At 47.6% G+C, this 20,984-nt stretch overlaps 1 protein-coding gene across 1 annotated transcript in view; it reads left to right on the forward strand.

Moving 5' to 3' along the window:
- Positions 1–8,448, forward strand: part of col4a1 (collagen, type IV, alpha 1) — a 38,772-nt gene extending 30,324 nt beyond the window's left edge. The window contains exons 35-52 of the mRNA XM_077001780.1: positions 50–148; positions 260–349; positions 525–664; positions 841–971; positions 1,100–1,176; positions 1,415–1,513; positions 1,729–1,779; positions 2,596–2,781; positions 2,956–3,089; positions 3,172–3,244; positions 3,547–3,618; positions 3,742–3,870; positions 4,332–4,430; positions 4,522–4,734; positions 5,184–5,361; positions 5,508–5,622; positions 5,997–6,169; positions 6,451–8,448. Of these exons, the coding sequence (XP_076857895.1) occupies positions 50–148; positions 260–349; positions 525–664; positions 841–971; positions 1,100–1,176; positions 1,415–1,513; positions 1,729–1,779; positions 2,596–2,781; positions 2,956–3,089; positions 3,172–3,244; positions 3,547–3,618; positions 3,742–3,870; positions 4,332–4,430; positions 4,522–4,734; positions 5,184–5,361; positions 5,508–5,622; positions 5,997–6,169; positions 6,451–6,532 (2,141 nt within the window). The 3' untranslated portion in view covers positions 6,533–8,448. The remainder of the gene's footprint in view (positions 1–49; positions 149–259; positions 350–524; positions 665–840; positions 972–1,099; positions 1,177–1,414; positions 1,514–1,728; positions 1,780–2,595; positions 2,782–2,955; positions 3,090–3,171; positions 3,245–3,546; positions 3,619–3,741; positions 3,871–4,331; positions 4,431–4,521; positions 4,735–5,183; positions 5,362–5,507; positions 5,623–5,996; positions 6,170–6,450) is intronic.
- Positions 8,449–20,984: the final 12,536 nt, after the last annotated feature.

Below are 20,984 nucleotides of genomic sequence, written 5' to 3' on the forward strand. Positions count from 1 at the left end.
CACAGGATAAGAGACTCGAAAACTAAACTCTTGTGAACTCTCCTCACAGGTGACCCCGGACCAACAGGAGAGAAGGGGTATCAAGGGATAATTGGAGACCCTGGAATGCCAGGAAAAGATGGAATGCCTGGTTCACCAGGACAGCCAGGTAAACCGTCTGACAGTGATGTATCATAAACACACTTAGCAACTTATCCACTGCACTGACTGTTGACCATAAGAGGAATGAAAAATAAAACTAACTTTATGCCCACCTTAGGTGCAAAAGGTGACACGGGAGTCCCTGGAGAACCTGGACTTCCTGGATTTCCTGGATCTAAAGGCAGCGTAGGAGAAATGGGAATGCCAGGTACAATGGAAAAATCTTCAATCATGGTAGTAATCACACTCCCTACCTCCGCCAGGTTCAAATCTCACTCCAGGCGATCTTCAAAAGTTGGCAACCCTGATATATCTGTATCATTATATTGCATGAGTAATATCCTTTTGATTGTGTTTGAGTTATTGACCTTTTTGATCTGCAGGACCGATTGGACCAAAGGGCTCTAAAGGATTTATTGGGACACCTGGCCATCCTGGATTTAAGGGTGATCAAGGAGAGAAAGGCCAAAAGGGAGATGAAGGTCTCCCAGGGATCGGACTCCCCGGCGTCCCTGGCGAGAAGGTAGAGTATTTATGCATGAACACTATTGTGTAGGTGTGTGTGTCGGCATCAAAATTATTGAACTCTAAATTACTGCCAGAAACTGGACTGAAATGTTATACTTTTTTGTAACTAAATAAGGAACTAAATATGACAACTTATTAAAATTTTTCCTTTCCACATGGCTCTGTATACAGGGTGAAATGGGTCAGCCTGGTTTCCCTGGGGAGTCGGGGCAAAAGGGCGTGAAAGGTAGCATGGGAATCCCAGGGATCCCTGGGAGTCATGGGCACAAAGGAGACGACGGGCTTGTTGGTCTTCCAGGCAAGTTCTGTGCATCTTCAAAAAAACATTATTGACCACGTGTTCGTTTCCCATAAGCAAAGTCCTTGCATATTCATTGCACATGGCTTAAGATACTTACTTGCACAACTATATGGTTTTCTGAGCAGGAAGTCCTGGAGTACCAGGAGAGAAAGGAGTTCCAGGGTTGCCCGGGGTCCCAGGACAGCCTGGACTTCTGGGACGGCCAGGTGGGCAAAAACACTTCATAACCACGTGCCATATGCATAATCCATGTGCAAATAAATTGTTTTTCTGAGATGTGAACAGTACAATATATCTTATACAGCACCATTATTAATTTGACCCATCATTCTTATTTATCACTTATTGGAGTATTCCTGAATATATTTAAGAAATGTTTTAATGATGCATTTTCTAAAAACTATTGGCTATGTCCATTTGTTGGACGGGATTTTTTGTATCTAGGTGAACCTGGCCTACAGGGCCCTTCAGGTCCACAAGGGGATAAAGGCCAGCCTGGAGAAGATGGCATTCCTGGGTCTTCAGGCGAGAGGGGGGATCCAGGTAAATTATCTGGCAGTGTATTTTTACAATACAATTCTTATTTAGATTATATGTGATGAAATATCAGATAACTGTACGATGGCTGTGGTGTCTTGCATGCAAATAATTAACTACTACATAGAATATGTTTGCTAACCTGACAAATATTGCAATGATTTCAGTGATATGATTTCAGTGATATGCATCAGAACAAAATGTGTGTTTGTGTTCTTCAGGGTTCCCTGGAACAGGTTTTCCTGGGACGCCAGGCCATGCTGGCATTAAAGGTCAGACTTCCCTAATGTGAACAAAATGTTCAAAGGTTTAAAGATAACATGCTGAATCTTGTTCACTTTTTACTCTTCTATTGATAACAGAATGGAACGATCCTTTCATACACTCATTTTATACACTCATTTAAAATGGAGAAACTCTACAATAAAATCCATAATAACTATTTTAATGGCACCTCCTAGGAGACAACATTAAGTTAAAGCCCATGCTGAATACAGAGAGGATTTCCTCCACAATTTGACCATAGTGCCAGTGTATTAGTATTGGTATAGTTTAGTTGTGTTTTTGTACCAGTACCATTTCATCATATAGTGTTAAACCTAAATTAGAGGAATAATAAAAAAAATGTGCCTGGGACAGCCATACTAATTAACAGAAACATTTGACCAGGCATTAATACTGTTGGGTAACAATTCATAAGACATGGCATTGTGACTGCAGTGATGATCTGCTTTGCTGAGCGTGTGCATAGATGTGCCCGGGTTTGGACGCAAACACGAGAAATTGACATTTTGTTTACTGCTTCCTGTCTAACACCTTTATAATTTCAAACGCAGTGTTCTACTTTCGAATTCTTGGATCGAGATATTTTTCTAGAAAAGCATTCTGTACCCTATGCCCTCCAGACAAGTTACTGAAACTGGAAAGATGGGTACAGGCAAGACATGCCACAGTCATTAGCATGCTAACAGAGGATCTCAGGAGTCTGTCAGCGTCCGACCCCCAAGATCACACTGTGCCCGTTGTGAGAAGACTGATTGTGTGAATGGTGACGCTCTGTTTGAGTGACTCTGCTCTGCCCCTCTCAGGTGATACAGGTGCCCCAGGGCTACCTGGCCTTGCTGGCAGCCCTGGTATTCCTGGATCCAAAGGGGACAAAGGCTTGCCAGGCTATGAGGGCATCCAGGGTAGACCTGGAGAACGAGGACTACCAGGACCACCCATGGAGGGCCCTAAAGGCCAACAAGGACCTCAGGGAGAGCCAGGAGAGCCAGGTCCATCTCAAACACATCACTATTCCTCTCTCACACACACACACACGTTATAATTTCGGCTTATAAAAACGACATCCCATAGTGAAGACGTTACTACTTGAATTGAATCTTCTAGGCACTCACTCGTTATAAAAAGTCATGCGTTTCTGATGTTTCCCAATGTTATATTTACAGGCCAGACTGGTGCTCCAGGGCCTACAGGTGTTCCAGGCAGTCCTGGAGCGAAGGGAGAGTTGGGAGAGAGGGGTTACCCTGGCCCACAGGGCACTGAGGGCGTGAAAGGCGAGAAAGGCATATCTGGATTTCCTGTAAGTCAAAAGCACCTGATACCCATAGAGTTTCACACATGTAGAAGAGAATGTGGATCCTGATTGTACTTGTGCTGCCCAGGGTGAGCCAGGCCTTCCTGGTATTAACGGACATAAGGGTGAGATGGGGATTCAAGGTGTCCCTGGCTTCCCAGGTGAGACTCGTACCAATGACTATCAAATCAGACACAGAAGGTTATATTAGATGTGTCTTTTAATGGTCTTTTTCCACTACAAAGGAACTTGATTACATTTAAATCAATTATAAATTGCTACTATTAGCAAATCTGTTACTACACAACTCTGCTTGCTGATACACCAAATGCATAAACACTCAGGTGCCACGCAGATGTGATCATATATCTTGTGCTTTTGGTCTGGTTCTCTTTATGTCCATTAAACTATTTCTGAATCCAGCAAAACTGCCATTTGTTTTACATCTATATCTGTTCCTCAGGTTCAAAGGGTGAATTTGGGGATAGAGGTTTTAAGGGTGAGCTGGGTGACAGAGGATTTCCTGGACCACAAGGTACTTTGGAAGATTGTTTCATGTTTCTGGGGATGATAATGTTGCATCATGCAAATATGTAGAATAAATCAATGTGGGTTATGTGGTAATTAACTCCCTTTTTTGCTAACTCTGTCCATGAAGGTAGTGAAGGCCCACCTGGACCTCCTGGACCACATACCGTTGTGAAAGGAGATGTTGGCCTGCCGGGTCCACAGGGTTCTCCGGGTCTGCCTGGGGCTCAGGGGTATCCTGGACTGAAAGGACAACAAGGTAGTGTAGTGTTCCAAATACCTCCTCCCACTACAAGGTAGTGTAGTGTTCCAAATACCTCCTCCCACTACAAGGTAGTGTAGTGTTCCAAATGCTTCCTTCTCATACAAGGTAGTGTAGTGTTTGAAATACTTCCTCCTACTACAAGGTAGTGTAGTGTTTTGAATGCTTCTTCCGCCTATCTGGTAGTGTAGCGTTTTAAATACTTCCTCCTCCTACAAGGTAGTGTAGTGTTCTGAATGCTTCTTCCTCCTACAAGCAAACACATGGGGCACCGATTGCATAATGAAACCACTGCCTTTTCTATCATGCATCAGTTATAGAGCAAAAATTGCCAAAATATGTGTTGTATTTGAATTTGCGATTCTGGTCTTTCTTCTCCCCCCCCCCCCCCCCCCCCTCTCTCTTTCTCTCACTCTCTCTCCCCTCCTCTTCCAAACCCTACTCCCTTCTTCCTTCAGGACTAATGGGTCATAAAGGTATTAAAGGAGAGGATGGAGTACCTGGATACAATGGGGTTCCTGGCACTAAAGGAGAACCGGGACTAGTTGGACCTGCTGGTAGATGTGCTTGCTTGCTAAAATATGCCCTGCTTACCTATTTATGATGTGACACCCCCTATAATCATTGTGTGTAACCCGGCACTTTTAGGACCCAGAGGTTACCCTGGCCCCCCAGGCCCTGATGGGATCCCAGGTCACGTTGGCCCACCTGGCCCCTCCTCCATGGACCACGGCTTCCTGGTGACACGCCACAGTCAGTCTGTGGAGGTGCCCTTGTGCCCCGCTGGCACCACTCAGATCTATGATGGATACTCGCTCCTCTATGTGCAGGGCAATGAGCGTTCGCACGGACAGGACCTGGGTGAGTTCTGCACGAACGTGCCAAACCAAGAAAACGTGCACATGCCCACAAGAGGACAGTAGAACAGGTGTAGGTCTGGACAGAGTGTTTCACGTGTCACGTGTGTGAGTTGTAATACTGTATTGTAATGTTGGCCTGTGCAATTCTGGTGATGCAGACAGCTGTAGTAACTGGCCCATTTGACTATTGTGTGCTCTGTGTCTCCTGACCAAGCTCCAGATTAGAATTAGATCTGGACCAGGCTCCAGAGTCATGGCATTATAACGATCCATTGTGTGTAAATCTTTGTGGTCAGAACCATGTAGACCAGCTCACAAATCTTGATCAAATTTTCATCTGCACTCGGGCATATCACAGGTGTGCACAGGTACCAGTGTAATCCTGACGTAGCATCGTGTCTACACTGCGTAGCTGTAATGGGTCTCTGAACACGTTCTTGCCCCCTTTAGGAACGGCGGGCAGTTGTCTGCGGAAGTTCAGCCCCATGCCGTTCCTCTTCTGTAACATCAACAACGTGTGTAACTTCGCCTCCCGTAACGATTACTCCTATTGGCTCACGTCTCCCGAGCCCATGCCAATGAGTATGGCCCCAGTCACAGGCGACAGCATCAAACCCTTCATTAGCAGGTCAGTGTGCAGAGGACTCGGTGCTGTGAGCACCCCCATACCCATGGCGTGGACCTCCTAGTTGTATATGCACTCTGTATTGTTGATTTGGTTGTGTGTGAGTATGACTGTGTGTGTGTCTTGTGTGTGTGTGTCTCCTACTGTAGATGTGCAGTGTGTGAGGCTCCTGCCATGGTGATCGCAGTGCACAGCCAGACCATCATGATCCCGCCCTGTCCTCGTGGGTGGAGCTCTCTCTGGATTGGCTACTCCTTCGTCATGGTGAGAAAGCAAATATGGCAAACACATCATAATCAGATTCTGTGGAGTTTCGGCTGAAAGGTAATTGGTCTCTCTCTCTCCCTCTCTCTCTATCCCTCTGACTCTCTATTTCTCTCCCTGTCACTCTCTCCCTCTCTCTCTCTCTCTCTCTCTCCCTTTGTCTCTTTCTCTCTCTCCCCCTTCCTCTCTCTCTTTCCCTCTCTCTCTATCTTTCTCTCTCCCTCCCTCTCTCTCTCCCTTTGTCTTTCTTTCTCTCTCTCCCCCTCCCTCTCTTCCTCTGTCTCTCTCTCTCTCTCCCCCTCTCTCTCTGTCTGTCTTTCTCTCTCCCCCTCCCTCTATCTCCCTCCTCTCTCTCTTCCCCTCCCCCCTCTCAGCACACCAGTGCTGGGTCTGAAGGTTCTGGTCAGGCTCTGGCCTCCCCTGGTTCCTGTCTGGAGGAGTTCCGCTCCGCGCCCTTTATCGAGTGTCACGGCCGCGGCACCTGCAACTACTATGCCAACTCCTACAGCTTCTGGCTGGCCACCATCGAGGACGAGGAGATGTTTAGGTCTGTCCTCTTCAACAGATCTGTCCTGCAGCCTTTCTCTGCTTTTAGCCACATCTCACTGTTTCTGCTACTCTGACACATTGAATTCCACTCAGGAAGACATTGGGAAGTAAAGCAAACTCTGTTGTTTGTCACTAGGGGGCAGTATAACCATATAGGGATAATATGACCTACATGTGAATCAACCTCTTGCTTCTTTTTTTTCCATGTTATTAGGTCCACTAATACATTTTTTGATACGTTTGAGATTTGCTGAGTGTTAATGCCATGTGTCCTTTCAGGAAACCCGTCCCCACCACGCTAAAGGCTGGGAACCTGCGGACTCACATCAGTAGGTGCCAAGTTTGCATGAAGAGGACTTAACCAATCACGTGCCTTCCTCTACATCGGACTACGGTGTTCCAGTGTTAGAAATGAAAGAACCCCAGCATGGTGCTACTTCAAGGAGAGGAGATGGACTGATCGATCCAGTGTTCTTCCGGACTGAAGAACGTTTCGGAAACACGCAAGCGTCGGCGTTCCCGGGCCTCTTACTGGCCTGTCCCGCGAGGTTCACTTCTGCATCTGCTCCATATAGAACATGCCACTAACGTCCTCACTATGTCATTTAAGAAGTGACACCTGTTTACAATTGCACTGAGCACATCTATTAGTAAACAGATGTCCATTTTCTGAAAACACAGTTTCGTGAATCAGGTGCTATTGAATACAGCGACTGTATTTCTGCTATTGCTCATTTTTATAAGGTTGTGTATTATTTGTTATTTTTGTGGCTCATGCCACTTAACAGCACCAAATGTAAGTGTCCTATCTATATTATTCCCACTTCCGTTTCTCCATTACCATCTACTAACTTTAGAGGTATGTTTGTTTGTTGTGTTGTTTTGTTTGGCAATACACCGTAAGTCCTGTTCGTTAGCATCTCAGCTAGGGCACATAGTTTGAGCGCCGATGTAAATATACAACTCTCTTTAGTACTTAACATTTTGTCACCATAATCTCTTCAGGTAAATGCATATATTTTTTGTGATATTTATGGGATTTATGAGAAAAGAGTATAGAGAGACCAAGAGCGTTGTCCACACACCACTGTTTTCCCTGAGTTGACCAAGGCATCATCTAATCCACAGTAAGGCAGATGTAGAAGTAGTCAGCACTGCTTCTGTGCAGCTCAGAGTCACACTTCCAGCTGACAGGAGAGGGGGGTGGGCCACACGTTTACATCCTCAAGCAGTTCTTCTATGTTAGCATGCACTGTGTGTATTTGTGTGCGCATGTGTGTGTACGTGTGTGTGTGTGTGTGTACGTGTGCGCGCTTTTCTATCACTGTAGTCCTCATGCTGCATTCTGAGAGGATGTTTGCCAAGAAAATTCCCCAGCAAGGCTCTGACACACACACACACACACACACATACACACACACACAGAGTTCTGTTGAACGGAATCCTTTTTTAAATGCACATTGTCAACCTGAGCAAGTGATCTTTCTGAGACAGCACCCCATCTGAGCTATAGATCCGTCATTAACCACACCGCTCAGGATGGACCTGAAGTCACCGACTGCTTTCACGACCCTCACACTGAGGTGTGTGTGTGTGTGTGTGTGAAGGCTTTGATTTCACCAGCCTCCAGAATACGCTCATGCCTTTTGTTCAGACCAGCCCTTCCAGAAGCAGCGTGCCGTCTTCCAGTGCTGAGGGAGCAGCGTTCTCGTGCTCTCTGTGCCTGCTGTTCAAAGCTAGACCAAAGAACATGCACACAGTATTCTTTTTTTACACTGAATATACTTGACTTTTCCAGCTCCCCTTGTATATAATGTCCACAAAGAAAATGTTTTGTGTGTTCAGGTAAACCTCCACCCCCCCCAGTGCCTCATGTACAGTCTGATAGTTAGGGATATTTATGTATACTCGGAGCGCCTTGAAATAATTTGAGACAAACCAAAGCGCCCGGCCTTCTCCCTGCCTGGAGAGGGTGTGGTGAAGGTGGCCTTCCGCTTATCCATTCTGGTTGATTGTATGTCATCTGGTCACACTCTTTCACACGACGGCCCTCGCTCAGACGAGTCCCACGGGCCTCCCGCTCCTCTCCCGCTTCTCCCCGTGTGCACGTGCAGTATTAAACACACCCATTCAGCAGTGAGATCTGGAGGACGAAGATCAAACAGGATGTTTTAAGCACGGTTTCGAGTCCTCTTTTAATATCCACGTTTCATTTAGTTGGCTTTGCGTCTCTCCCCTCCTCTGTACTGAAGTCATTCAATAAAACTGTTTGTAGAAGTCTGCTTTGTGTTATTTCATCAAAGACTGAGTTCGGTTGTGTCATGAAGGGATGGAGGAAAAACCCCACCCAGCGTGGAGTGCCACTCGAGCAGCTGTTAACCACATGCACCGACCGCCTGACACTCAAACAACAGCCTCTGTCAGTTTTGATCTCTAAAACAACAAATCATACATCATACATTTTTTTCAGGTGAACTTGTTAAATTGAGTTGTGGTAAATTTGAGACACTGGCCTGAAGAGGGCGCTCTGATTTCACCTTAGTGAAATCTAGCTCGCACCCCTGCGCACAAGCACAGGAAGTGACACGTATCATATTTCTCCAAGCATATTACTGTACAAAGAGCTGTGATACATTTATGTGTGTTCCAATCAGCTCTGAACACTGATGTCTGTTTAGACAGAACCTTCTGGGATCTGGGCGAGCTGCGATTGGTGCCGCAGTCTTTATCGGCCTTGCTGGGCCTTGCTGTGTGCTCCCTGTGGGCGAAGTGCTACAGGGTTATGACAGGACTGAGTCACAGGAGATTGGCTTTCAACAATTCAGCTCTTCTTACATATTCCTCACAGTAAAATTAAATTAAATTAAAAATCATAAAAAAAAACCATGTTTTCTGCCAGTTCTGGGGAAAAGCAGACATGCATGTCTGTGCTCATGCGCTCTTCATTGTGCGAGTGGAAATATTTGGAGGAGCTTTTATTCTGGCGGGAGATTTACCTGAGAGGTTATGGCAGGCTGCATCCTCTGTGCTCAGATGGGTGTCATGAAAGGGGTTGGGTGGCTACACGTTTGTTTCTCTTCTTTTCTTGAGTTGGAGTAAAGTGCAAGAATGAGGAAATTAGATGTGGTAAAAGTGACCTGTGGTAAAAGTTTTTTCATAAAAACAAAAAATGTGTCCCTCCTGCGAGTTCAAAAAGAGGACGGGTTCAGGGTAAACACTTGAGACAGCGTGTCTCCTTGAAGAAGATTCTGGAATTTCCAAGCGTAAGTCTGGGCAGTCCCTAGTTTCACATTCATGCATTTCATAACCACCACAAACCTTCCATTACTGGTAAATTATTTCATTTACTGGCATAAACTATTGTGGTTAAAATGCTGATAATTAATGCTGAGTTTGAACTGCGTGCAGTTGTGTGTTTGTGAGCACATGTATTATTTGTATGTGTGTGTGTATGTCCTTACATGAATGCAATATTTGTGTGTTTTTGTGTGTGGGAGCCCGACACACAGATCGATGCACTACAGCAGAGATGGCTCACGCCTTTGATCCCCCCGTTCCTGGGAGCTGGCCCCACGCTTTCTCCCTGTGTTTGCCTGGAGGGCAAACACAACCCTTCACCCACCGCGGCACGGGCTGCTGGCACAACCGCATGTATGAATGAATGAACTTTGACTCAGTACTCAATGGCGCTTCTGGGTAAAAGCTGGAACATCAATGTCTTTCTTCTGTTCTTTTTCTGTGAATGAACAGACTCTGATCATGTGGAAATCCCTAAGTGTGTGTGTGTATAAATATTATATATGCACACACACACACACACACGCGCGCACACACACACACACACACACACACACAAAGGACAGAACTAAATATGACACCTTCTGCCTACAATTAAAATAACTTGTGAAATGTTCACTAAATAAAGGGTGCTATGGATTACTAAGTGCACTCTATACTTTACTTTATGATTATATTTTAAATTCTTAAATTGGTGTTTTTGAAAAGGTGAGAAGTGGGAATCTCTGCCTACTGTGGTGTTAAAGGATTCTGAGTATCCATAAAGTCAAGTCCATAAATCCCAGAGACGACGTTCTGTCTGAAGGTTTCTCTCAGGCCCTAGACCTTGTTTTCAGCGTCTATGATTTTGTGACATCATCGAGCAGTGTTTTAAAGGTGCTTCCATTGGACTGAAACAGCTTAGCCAGGCTGTGAGTGGGAGGGGTTATGGGGTCAGTGGAGCAGCTGTGGACCAATGAGGTTATGAAACTCCGACGGTCAATGGAGACTGTAGACAGGAGGAGTTGAGACCACCGGCTGGAGATCTGGGTGAGGAGTGAAAGGTCTCTGCTGGGTGACGGGGGAGGGTTCTACTGGCTGAGGGAGGAGTGGTCTAATATGTGGGAGTGGCCTACTGGGAGAGGGGTAAGAGGTATCTGCTGGGGGAGGGGACAGGGGTAGGGAGTCTGGGTGAAGGGTGTCTAGTCTTCTGGTTAGGGAGGAGGGTCTATTGGGTTAGGGGTGAGGGGTCTTTTTCGAGTGAGGTGTCTTTGCTGTCATTTCTGGGAAAAGTAAAGTATAACTTTGGATGAAGGCACTGATATTCCCGTCACAGTACCCTCCCTTGTATTACCAAGAATGGGAGGATCCAGTTCTAGAGAGTGAGAAAGCTGCACCGAATACTGCCTTACTGTGCAATATCTTACTGAGAAAAAAGAAATGTTAGACAAGAGAACACACTAATCATTGCAGCGATGCAGATTAATCCCAAAGGTCACAAAAGGGCCTACACACGCCGAAGCACTTTCTGACCGCTTTCTGAAGTTGAACAAACACACTTCTTGTCAACCAATCAGCTGAATGAACATGGTCACATGACCAAGGCACGATAGCATGGGTAAACATTTGTGTGTGCATGGTTCAAGGTTATTCAGGGAAATGCCTCTGAGGAATCCACTTTAAATGGTGACGTGTGCTTTTCCAGCGAGCAGTGAGGTCATTACAATAGGGTGCATGTGTTTGTGCATGTCTGTTTTCTTACGAGTCTGCCACACATTCGTGTGTGGAACAGGACTTGAACACGGTCTGTTTTGCACTGTGAGCGGCGTCTCTGCCCTGTGCCTACCTGGCCTCAAAGTTCTGATCATGATCGTTAACAGTTTTGGGGCAGCATTAGAACCCAGAAGCACGGCGGGAACTGGTCTCAGATCAGTGGCTTGTTTGCCCTTCATCCCCTCTTTTGTTCGTTTCGTCTCCTTCAGGCCTCGCGTGGTGCCAGGCGGTGCTCAAACAAAGGGGCTGATTCTAGTGCCCGGCATTCAGAAGGCCGCGCCACTGAGAGGCCAGAGATGCCCATCTTTGCCCCATCCCCCACCTCGGGTCAGGGCACCAGGGCACCAGCCGCTGCCCCACAGGCACTGTCCAACTTCACCTGGTGGGTCAGGGCACCTGCCGACCTGCGTAAGTCAGAAGAAACGCAACTCTTCATTTCAGGGGAAATTCACCTGATGGCACCTATCTGGCAAAGGCACAAACACACACAGACAGAGACACACACAATTGCAAACAACGATAAAATTGTGATTAATTTAACATGGAACGTGTGTGCATGTATGTGTGTGTCGGTGCCCGTGTGTGTGGCTGTGTCATCATTAGAGTAAGGGCTGATTATACACGCAGCTCAAGTCCTCTCTTATTTAATGGGTGTTGCGTGGAGTGTTGCTTTCGTGTGTCGTACAGTTGCTGCGTGTATCATGGTGAGGGCGCGGTGATCGAGAAAAAAAGGGTGAAGTTCGCACACTGGATCTCACCGAAGATAAGTCATCCTCGCTGGGTTCTGTATGCCGTCAGGACACTCTGACCGTATGATCCGAGCATGTACACTCCCCTATTACAGATGGGAGAATGCATGCATGTGTGTGTGTGTGTGTGTGTGTGTGTGTGTTCCAATTCCTCTGGGACACAGACATCACTTTGCACGTATGCTCAAGGTTATAGTCCGTCAACTTGCCATTCTCTCGGTAATAGCTTGTTGTTGTAGTCTTTTTTTTTTTTACTGCACTGGTGTCCTGTGCCTCGCATATCAGAACAGCTCAGCACGCAGTGGAAAGGGCCTGGCTCACGTGGTTCACGTGGCTCACGTGCAGGCTGACCTGTTCTTAACTGTCCAGACCCAGTGTGGAGTACAAAATAACCAAACAACTTGGCTGAGAAATTCATCAGCTCTGCAGTGCATAGGTTTTGGATAGAAATCAACAAAGCGTCATTGTGTGACTAAAATCCATATTCTTTGCTGTACATACTTTAATGTCTGTATGTAAACACTGTAAAGGTTTAGTCAGAAGTTTACAGACAGCAGCCCCCAGTCTATGTTCAGGTCTATTGCAAACATACTGGAAAACGTGTTATTCTGGGCACATTTTTTTGTTCAAAACATGTTCAAAACTGGTTGCTACAGTTTCCACTGGTGTCTTCAGTCTTTGAAGTAAGTAAGCTTACACTGACTCAGTGTCCATTAGTGTCAGCACGTTAACTGAACCCTGAAGAGGAGGGCAAGGCATAGTGCCCCGTGGTAGGGAGTTCTACTGCTGTTTGCCCTTCCCCTCAGGGGCATTTACACCCAAAGTACATTAGTGACCCTCCATCTCTTCTGCCTCATGCTTTCTGACCCCTGAACCAACGCTGTGACTGGTGAGAATTGTTCCTATTGGTTAACAAAACAGTGTCTTTGTACATTATCTCAGAACATGAATCCCTGTGCCAGTCACTGCTACAGTGGAGGACCATGATGTGAAGGCCCCCAGCTCTCTCACTGCGTGGTGTGTGTAGTGTCATGTGTGATGTGTGTGTGGCAGGCCAGGCTGTGTGGATGGCTCTAGTCGTGGTGTACAACAGGCATGATGCTCTAGTGTGGGATGATGCCTCCCGCCAACCCTAACCAACCCCTCCACATACACCCCCCACATCCACCAGGCCTGTAGGGACACACGCCAACCATAACCACCGGTCCCCATACACCCCCGCATCCACCAGGCCTGTAGCAACACACGCCAACCCTAACCAACCCCTCCACATACACCCCCGAATCCACCAGGCCTGCTGGAACACACGACCTGTGCCAGGAATCTCCTGTCCTGCCTAATTGTACTGTTGCTGGCAAGAACGAGAGATATGACCACACACACACACACACACACACTCAGATACTTACACACACACACACACACACACACACACACTCACCCTCCTAGATATTCCCTCTCACACACACATACACACCTAGATACTCCCTCACACACACACACACACACACACACACACACACACACACACACACACACACAACACACACACTCCTAGATACTCCTCTGGCACACACGCTAACCCTCCACCACTGTCACCCAGTGTCTCTACCCTAACAAGGGGTTTATGATGGTGGAAGACTGATGTTGGAAGACAGAGTATTCACACAGTACTCTGTTGTTAGGTGGGGCGATCGTTGCCGACCCAAACACGGGGGGAATGTCCCTCTGCAGCGGCCAATACACCCCCGACACACCCCACACACACCTCTGGCTGACGGTGTACCTTCTTCATTCCGGAGGTGTCTCTGTGGAAACGCAGGCTTACGTCTCACGCCAGCACAACGCTAACATCTCGTCAGTCTTCAGGCCGTCCTGTCCAGTAAACCAAGTCGTTACAACTCCCCGATTCTCGTTAAATTCTGCAACATTCCCTCTTGGCCACGATCGTCACTCTCCAGCAGCTGTTGAGCACACTACAGCCTGCTCACTGTTTGTTATGTACACAGAGATCTTATTCTTGCTTTTGTTGCTACGATGCGGGCTGGTCAGATAAGGCTCGTTAAATCCACACGTCAGATTTTTAGAGTCCTGCCACCACTCCCAACGCTTCACACGGTGTGTAGAGTTCATGGAGCTTCCTGATGTTACCTGCAGGTCCACATGCTGCATCTGAATGGACTGTAAAGGGCATCTCAAAGCCCTTGATATGTCTGAAGTCTTCTGTCTTTAAATGCACGCTGTCTCCCTCGTACACCAAAATGTTCTGAACTGTTCCCTCTCCCCTTGTTGTAATTTGGAGTGCATTTTGCCATAATTCTCTCTTCCGGTCTAGGTACGAGTTGTGTAAATACAACACACACACACACACACACACACACACACACACACACACACACACACACACACACACACACACACACACACAGTCATGCCTACCAGTCTGTGACCAAGTAATTGGCATTAGGCTGTCTGCCAGGTTCCACACAGCTTATCTACAAGACCCCTGTAAAGCCCTTGACTGGATGTGAGTGCATCTTTGCTGGGGTTGGGGCTGATCTGATTCCTAACACAGTGCCATGGCATGATCCCAGGATGCATTGCAGAATTCCAAACACATCCCATTCCTGGCCATGTTCCAGAGAGCCAATGCTAACTGGGCCGAGCTCGTGTTTCTCAGGCTGCACAGTGGCATGATGGGAAAACACCAGACAGCGCAGGTTACAGTTCACATACTGTGAACTCTGAGCACATGAACACAATGACACCACACCCAGCATTCAGCGATGGCTTCTTGTCATGATATCATTTTCAGTATTATCACAGAAATATGCTGAGATTGTTTAGAAAGTGCTGATGCTTACAAATCATTTCACCACATTATTTTTATTCTTTAAACAAACACAAAACAATCAACGGACCATCCACCCTTTTAATGTATTTAGAATGAACCAAACAAACATGGAATAACGAATCTGCATTCTGGTTTTGGGAATGAATCAGTGTGGTTGTCGCTGGGTGCCATGGTATATCAGTGAAGTGTGCTTTAGTTTGGTGTTGTGCTGTAGGGTTGTGTTGTAGTGTGTTCCTGTAGTGTGGGGTTGTGTTGTAGGGTGGTGCTGTTGTGTGGGGTTGTGTTGTAGTGTGGGGTTGTGTTGTAGGTTGGTGCTGTAGTGTGGGGTTGTGTTGTAGGTTGGTGCTGTAGTGTGGGGTTGTGTTGTAGGGTGGTGCTGTTGTGTGGGGTTGTGTTGTAGGGTGGTGCTGTAGTGTGGGGTTGTTGTGTGGGGTTGTGTTGTAGTGTGGTGTTGTTGTGTGGGGTTGTGTTGTAGGGTGGTGCTGTTGTGCGGGGTTGTGTTGTAGTGTGGTGTTGTTGTGTGGGAATGTGTTGTAGAGTGGTGCTGTTGTGTGGGGTTGTGTTGTAGAGGTGTTGTTGTGTGGGGTTGTGTTGTAGTGTGGTGTTGTAGGGTGGTGCTGTAGTGTGGGGTTATAGGGTGGCGCTGTAGTATGGTGGTGTAGTGTGTTGCAGTGTGGTGTTTTAGTGTGGTGTTGTAGTATGGTGGTGTAGTGTGTTTTAGTATGGTGGTGTAGTGTGTTGTAGTGTGGTGTGGTAGTATGGTGGTGTAGTTTGTTGTAGCATGGTGTTGTAGTATGATAGTGTAGAGTGGTGGTGTAGTGTCGTGTTGTAGTATGTTAGTGTAGAGTGGTGGTGTGGTATGGTGGTGTAGTGTTGTGTTATAGTATGATAGTGTAGAGTGGTGGTGTAGTATGGTGGTGTAGTGTCGTGTTGTAGTGTGGTGTGTGAGATGACAGCCTGTCACATGTTACTGCGTGAGTTACTGCGTGAGATATTGCGTGAGTTACTGAGTGAGTTAGTGTCCAGTTCCAGCATGAATCCCCATAGTGAATCAAACCAGTTGACGTGTCACCTGCAGCACTGTTTACTCCAGATGGACTTGAATGAACGGAAGGAGTTGATTTAGCACTTGGGGTTTTGCATGATGTCAGAACAAATAAATAGCATGAAAATGTGTGTGTGTGTGTGTGTAAATGCAAGCATGTGACAGCTCATGACCAGGTGCAGTCTATGCCACTTTAAACAGAAGAAGAACCTGACAAACGCACATCCAGACCTACAGGGTTGTGGAACCTGGATGTGATTCATGTTATAAACCAGGACCTATTTTACACCATTTGTCAATACGCGGTGCAGTGAAAATGTAGTCAAGACAAACAGGAAACTGCTGGTCTGTCTGTAAGTGTTTTGACAGGCCATAAATAATGTCCGGCATATAAAACCGAATTAACCAGAATCAAATTAAGGTTAAGGTTACTGTGTAAGGTTCAGTACACAGTGTAACAGGGTTTCCAAACCTTTGCCAAAACATATCACAAGGTTATATCAAGCCCTTACACGCAACACGCCTAACCCCACATGCTACGCAGCATATCAAATCATGAAGTCACAAAATCTCGGCAGCAGAGTCAAATAACACTTCAGGAGTTGCCTTTCCTTTAAAGGGTTTATTCTGAGCCCCAAGTGAGAAATGAAAACATATCACGTTTCTAGCAAACTGCTTTCACATTCATACAGTCATCACATTCATACAGTCATCACATCCATGCAGTAATCACATTCAGGATGTAAGTTTGATGAAGGTGACATAGAGAAACACACATAAGTTCCAGTCAGTGATATGTGGCTTTTAATCTGTACCTGCATGCTAGCGTTAGTGTTCTGTACACAACACGAGCATGTGAATACAAACTGGTGTAAGACTTCACAAACTTCCTGTCTGTTATTTCTCTATGGAGAGGAACGGACTAAGGTGGGGCATGGCCACAGGGCAGGTGTGGTTTTGCTTCACACACACACACACTCACTCACACACCCATATTCATGTGCACACATGGAGGTAAACAGCGATTAGGGCAGGGCGGGGTCAGCTGGACCAGGTGTACAGTGTCACATGCCTTACAGCTCAGCAGTACCCAATGAAGGACCTCGCGGAGGTCAAAAAATCACTCTGACAAATCAGAACGATACCTCTCTGCCTCATCTATGAATGAGGGTGGGGACAGACTGCATGTGCATGGAGTGAGGGGAGGTTATGTGGGTGGGGGGGGGGGGGGGTGAGGGGGGGTGCGACGGGGCAATTTGGGGTATGATGTTTGAGGGAGGGTTTGGTAACAAATAGACAGAGAGCCATCAAGACCTCACTTGTGGTTCTCAGTCGTAGTCAGGACTTCTGACCCCAACCATGGGCCGACGGTGAGGTAGAAGGCTGAAGTAGAAGTGTGAGGTAGAGGGTTGAGGTAGAAGGGTGAAGTAGAAAGCTGAGGTAGAAGGGTGAGGTAGAGGGCTGAAGTAGAAGGGTGAGGTAGAGGGCTGAAGTTGAAGGGTGAGGTACAGGGTTGAGATAGAAGGGTGAGGTAGAGGGTTGAAATAGAAGGGTGAGGTAGAGGGCTGAGGTAGAATGGTGAGGTACAGGGTTGAAATAGAAGGGTGAGGTAGAGGGCTGAGGTAGAAGGGTGAGGTAGAGGGTTGAGGTAGAAGGGTGAGGTAGAGGGTTGAGATAGAAGGGTGAGGTAGAGGATTGAGATAGAGGGGTGAGGTAGAGGGCTGAAGTAGAAGGGTGAGGTAGAGGGCTGAAGTAGAAGGGTGAGGTAGAGGGCTGAAGTAGAAGGGTGAGGTGGAGGGTTGAGGTAGAAGGGTGAAGTAGAAGGCTGAGGTAGAAGGGTAGAAAGGTAGAGGGCTGAAGTTGAAGGGTAAGGTAGAGGGCTAAGATAGAAGGGTGAGGTAGAGGGCTGAGGTAGAAGGGTGAGGTAGAGGGCTGAAGTAGAAGGGTGAGGTAGAGGGCTGAAGTAGAAGGGTGAGGTAGAGGGCTGAAGTAGAAGGGTGAGGTAGAGGGTTGAGGTAGAAGGGTGAGGTAGAGGGTTGAGGTAGAAGGGTGAGGTAGAGGGCTGAGGTAGAAGGGTGAAGTACAGGGTTGAGGTAGAAGGGTGAAGTAGAAGGCTGAGGTAGAAGGGTGAGCTGTTATCCTGGTTCGTTCGTGTCCTGCCTGACCTGCTGTGGCCAGTGACGGAGAAGACCTCTCTGCTTACCCTGGGCCTGTGATCCCTGCTCCTTTGACCTGATTGGGTAATCAAATTCCTGCTCTTTTGATTGCCTGGTTGAGGACAATAGGGGGCCGGCCCATGGGAGACGGGGCAAAGGCACGCTCCTGATGAGGTCATTACCAACAGCATGTCTGTGCAAGAGGGGTGTGTAGCATGTAAGGCACTGCTCCTAAACAGCTGGAGAAAGACTACATAGATACACACACACACACACACACGCACACACACACACACACACACACATATATGCACACAAACAATTATGCACACATAATTTGTGTTACGCAGAGCACAAAAACATCTGTTTTTTCATCCTTTCATTGATTTTTCCCCATCTGTGTGTAGGTCACTCCCCAGCATGCATCAGCCCATGAATAATCACCAGTGACAGTTGTCATTCATGTAATAATCTATTGATTAAAAAACCTCTTTAGGGATATTTGGAACTGCTGAGTAGAGGTTAAATGAGGACAAACCGGACAGTCACTCTAGTGCTTTCACCTTGGGTAACGTGTGTGTGTGTGTGTGTGTGTGTGTGTGTGTGTGTGTGTATGGCCCACTCTGCCCGTACTTCAGTGATAATGAGTCATCCTCTTTGGAGCACAAGCCAAGAAGACACTCCATGACTGCCCCATGACAGGGACTAGTGCTCTACTGCCCCAGGCCTACAGGAGTTCTGCCCCGGGGCAGTTCTACACTAGACCCACAGCAGCAGCAGATTAAGGCAGAAGAGTGAACGGGTACACTTATAAAAACAAGGAACGCTGGCCAACCGATTTAGACTGGGCACAGAAGGTCTCCCCAGTCACACCTTGGGCTTCACCCATCTGTAACATTTGTGCTAATCTGTTTAGTAACATTTCTGCCAACAGTGAAGTCAGAGAAGCACGTTTGTAATAGCAGTGGAGTGACCGATTTTATGGCTGGTTTCACCTTCATCTGAGCACCATGACAGGAGCACTGGCTTCGAGCTGTAGCAGGTACGGCTGGTGGAGGGAGCTGGAAGAAACTCTTTATGACCCACACATAAACGTTTCATGCGCATCGTACCAGTCGTACGACGTGTCGTTTAGATGCGTGTTTAAGTTCCAAAGCCTCATGTATGAAACCAACACGCCATCAACACACGTTTGCAGAGCGTGATGGATATGGGGCTACGTTCCCACGTTTCTGGGTGTTTTTAGTAAGAAGGTGTTTTTTTTGTGCTAACTGTCAAATCACCAAGAATGGAAACTAATTAAGTGTTGCTAAGCAGCGTGGGGCAGCGATTGTACTCACGCATTAGAAATCTACAGGGAACTTTCTGGAAAGTACCTACAGTTACCAATTCGAGTTCCAACTTTAGTGCTGGGTAATCAGTTAAAACGACTGGCATTAACACCAATGCCACAGGACCCATTTTTTCCTGAAAATAAGTTTGTATCCATGGAACATATGATGCGTGTTTTGATAGGATTAGCAGTGTGCTTCGGGAAAACGCTGCTACCTCTGGACGTTGGCCAATAGAAATAAGCCTTGCACATCAGCTGACTGGATTTCACTGGAGGTAACATTAGGACATAGAGGACCTGAGAAAAGTCCACACTTAAAAATGACCTGGGAATGTGCACAGCCACGATCATCACGGTGCTACAGGGAGCAGGGGAGAAAACCACCCCCACCCAGCCTGTTCCCACCCCCCTCAGTCCACCTGCACCCACGCCCCCGGTCTCAGCACCCTATATGGCTTAGAGGAACCCCCACGCCCTCGGGCCCACAACCCCCACACCCTCGGGCCCACAACCCCCACGCCCTCGGGCCCACAACCCCCACGCCCTCAGGCCCACAACCCCCACGCCCTCAGGCCCACAACCCCCATGCCCTCCTGCTCTGTACCCGATCACGAACCGAATCGCGCTTCCGTTTTCTGTGGGGGGAGGAGCACGGAGGACGGAAGCACCGTGGTTGGATGGTGCTCATGAGAACGGCCGGGCGGTTGGGGGGGACGTCACGTCACAGCAACAGCGTGTGCGTGGGAGAGAGGAGGAAGAGGAGCGCGGGCGGCAGGTGGGCGGCACGCCACTACAGGCCGCTTTTGTGTTCTGCCTCGCTCAGCGCTTCCCTGGCCCGCTCCGCTCCCCCCCTCCTCCACCCGCCTCCTCCGCCCCCCCCCCCCCCCCCCCCCCCCCCCCTCCGGCTGCTTGCTCAAAGACTTCCGCCACTCGCCTTCTCCGCTCTCACGAGCCGAGCTGCTCTGCTCCGCGGTTCGTTCGCAGGCTGTGCGTCTGCGTGGGGCTCGGCGCCGGGCGCGTGCCTGTTCCAGGCCGCAGGTCCCGTGCCGTCCGGATCTGTGCCAGTGGCTCTGTGTCTGCTGTCTGCTCTGAGAGGCACCATGGTCCCCGTGCCCCTCCTGTTACGCCACTACCATCAGAAGGCTGTGGATCCCTCTTTTAAGCTAATGACCAAACACACACACGCAGACGCACACACACACACACACAACACACACACACACACACACACAAACACATACATAAAAAAATTATTCCTCTAGAATTTTTTAAATGTCCAGTTATGCTCACAATTTTTTTTAATTTGATGTTATTTCCTGGACACATTTGGTTCACAGAGAACATACACACACACACACACACACACACACACAGAGAATGCTGAAAACATTGTGAAGCAGATGAACCATCGGGTTCAAAGTTAGTATGGAAGCAGTCACAGTGCCATCCCTTACACTGCTACTTGCTTAATAACTCATAATACAAAATAATTATTTCCCCAGAGAGCACAGATTTCAGTAGCACCACAAAGTCACAGTGTTAAATGAGCCCTGCCTAATTGCCTAATGTAAATACTCGCCATTTATCCACTAATAACCGTATGCAGGACCAAAGCTCCTGTTGTTTG

The sequence above is a fragment of the Brachyhypopomus gauderio genome, chromosome 4, assembly GCF_052324685.1.
Source record: "Brachyhypopomus gauderio isolate BG-103 chromosome 4, BGAUD_0.2, whole genome shotgun sequence".
Classification (NCBI taxonomy): Eukaryota; Metazoa; Chordata; class Actinopteri; order Gymnotiformes; family Hypopomidae; genus Brachyhypopomus; species Brachyhypopomus gauderio.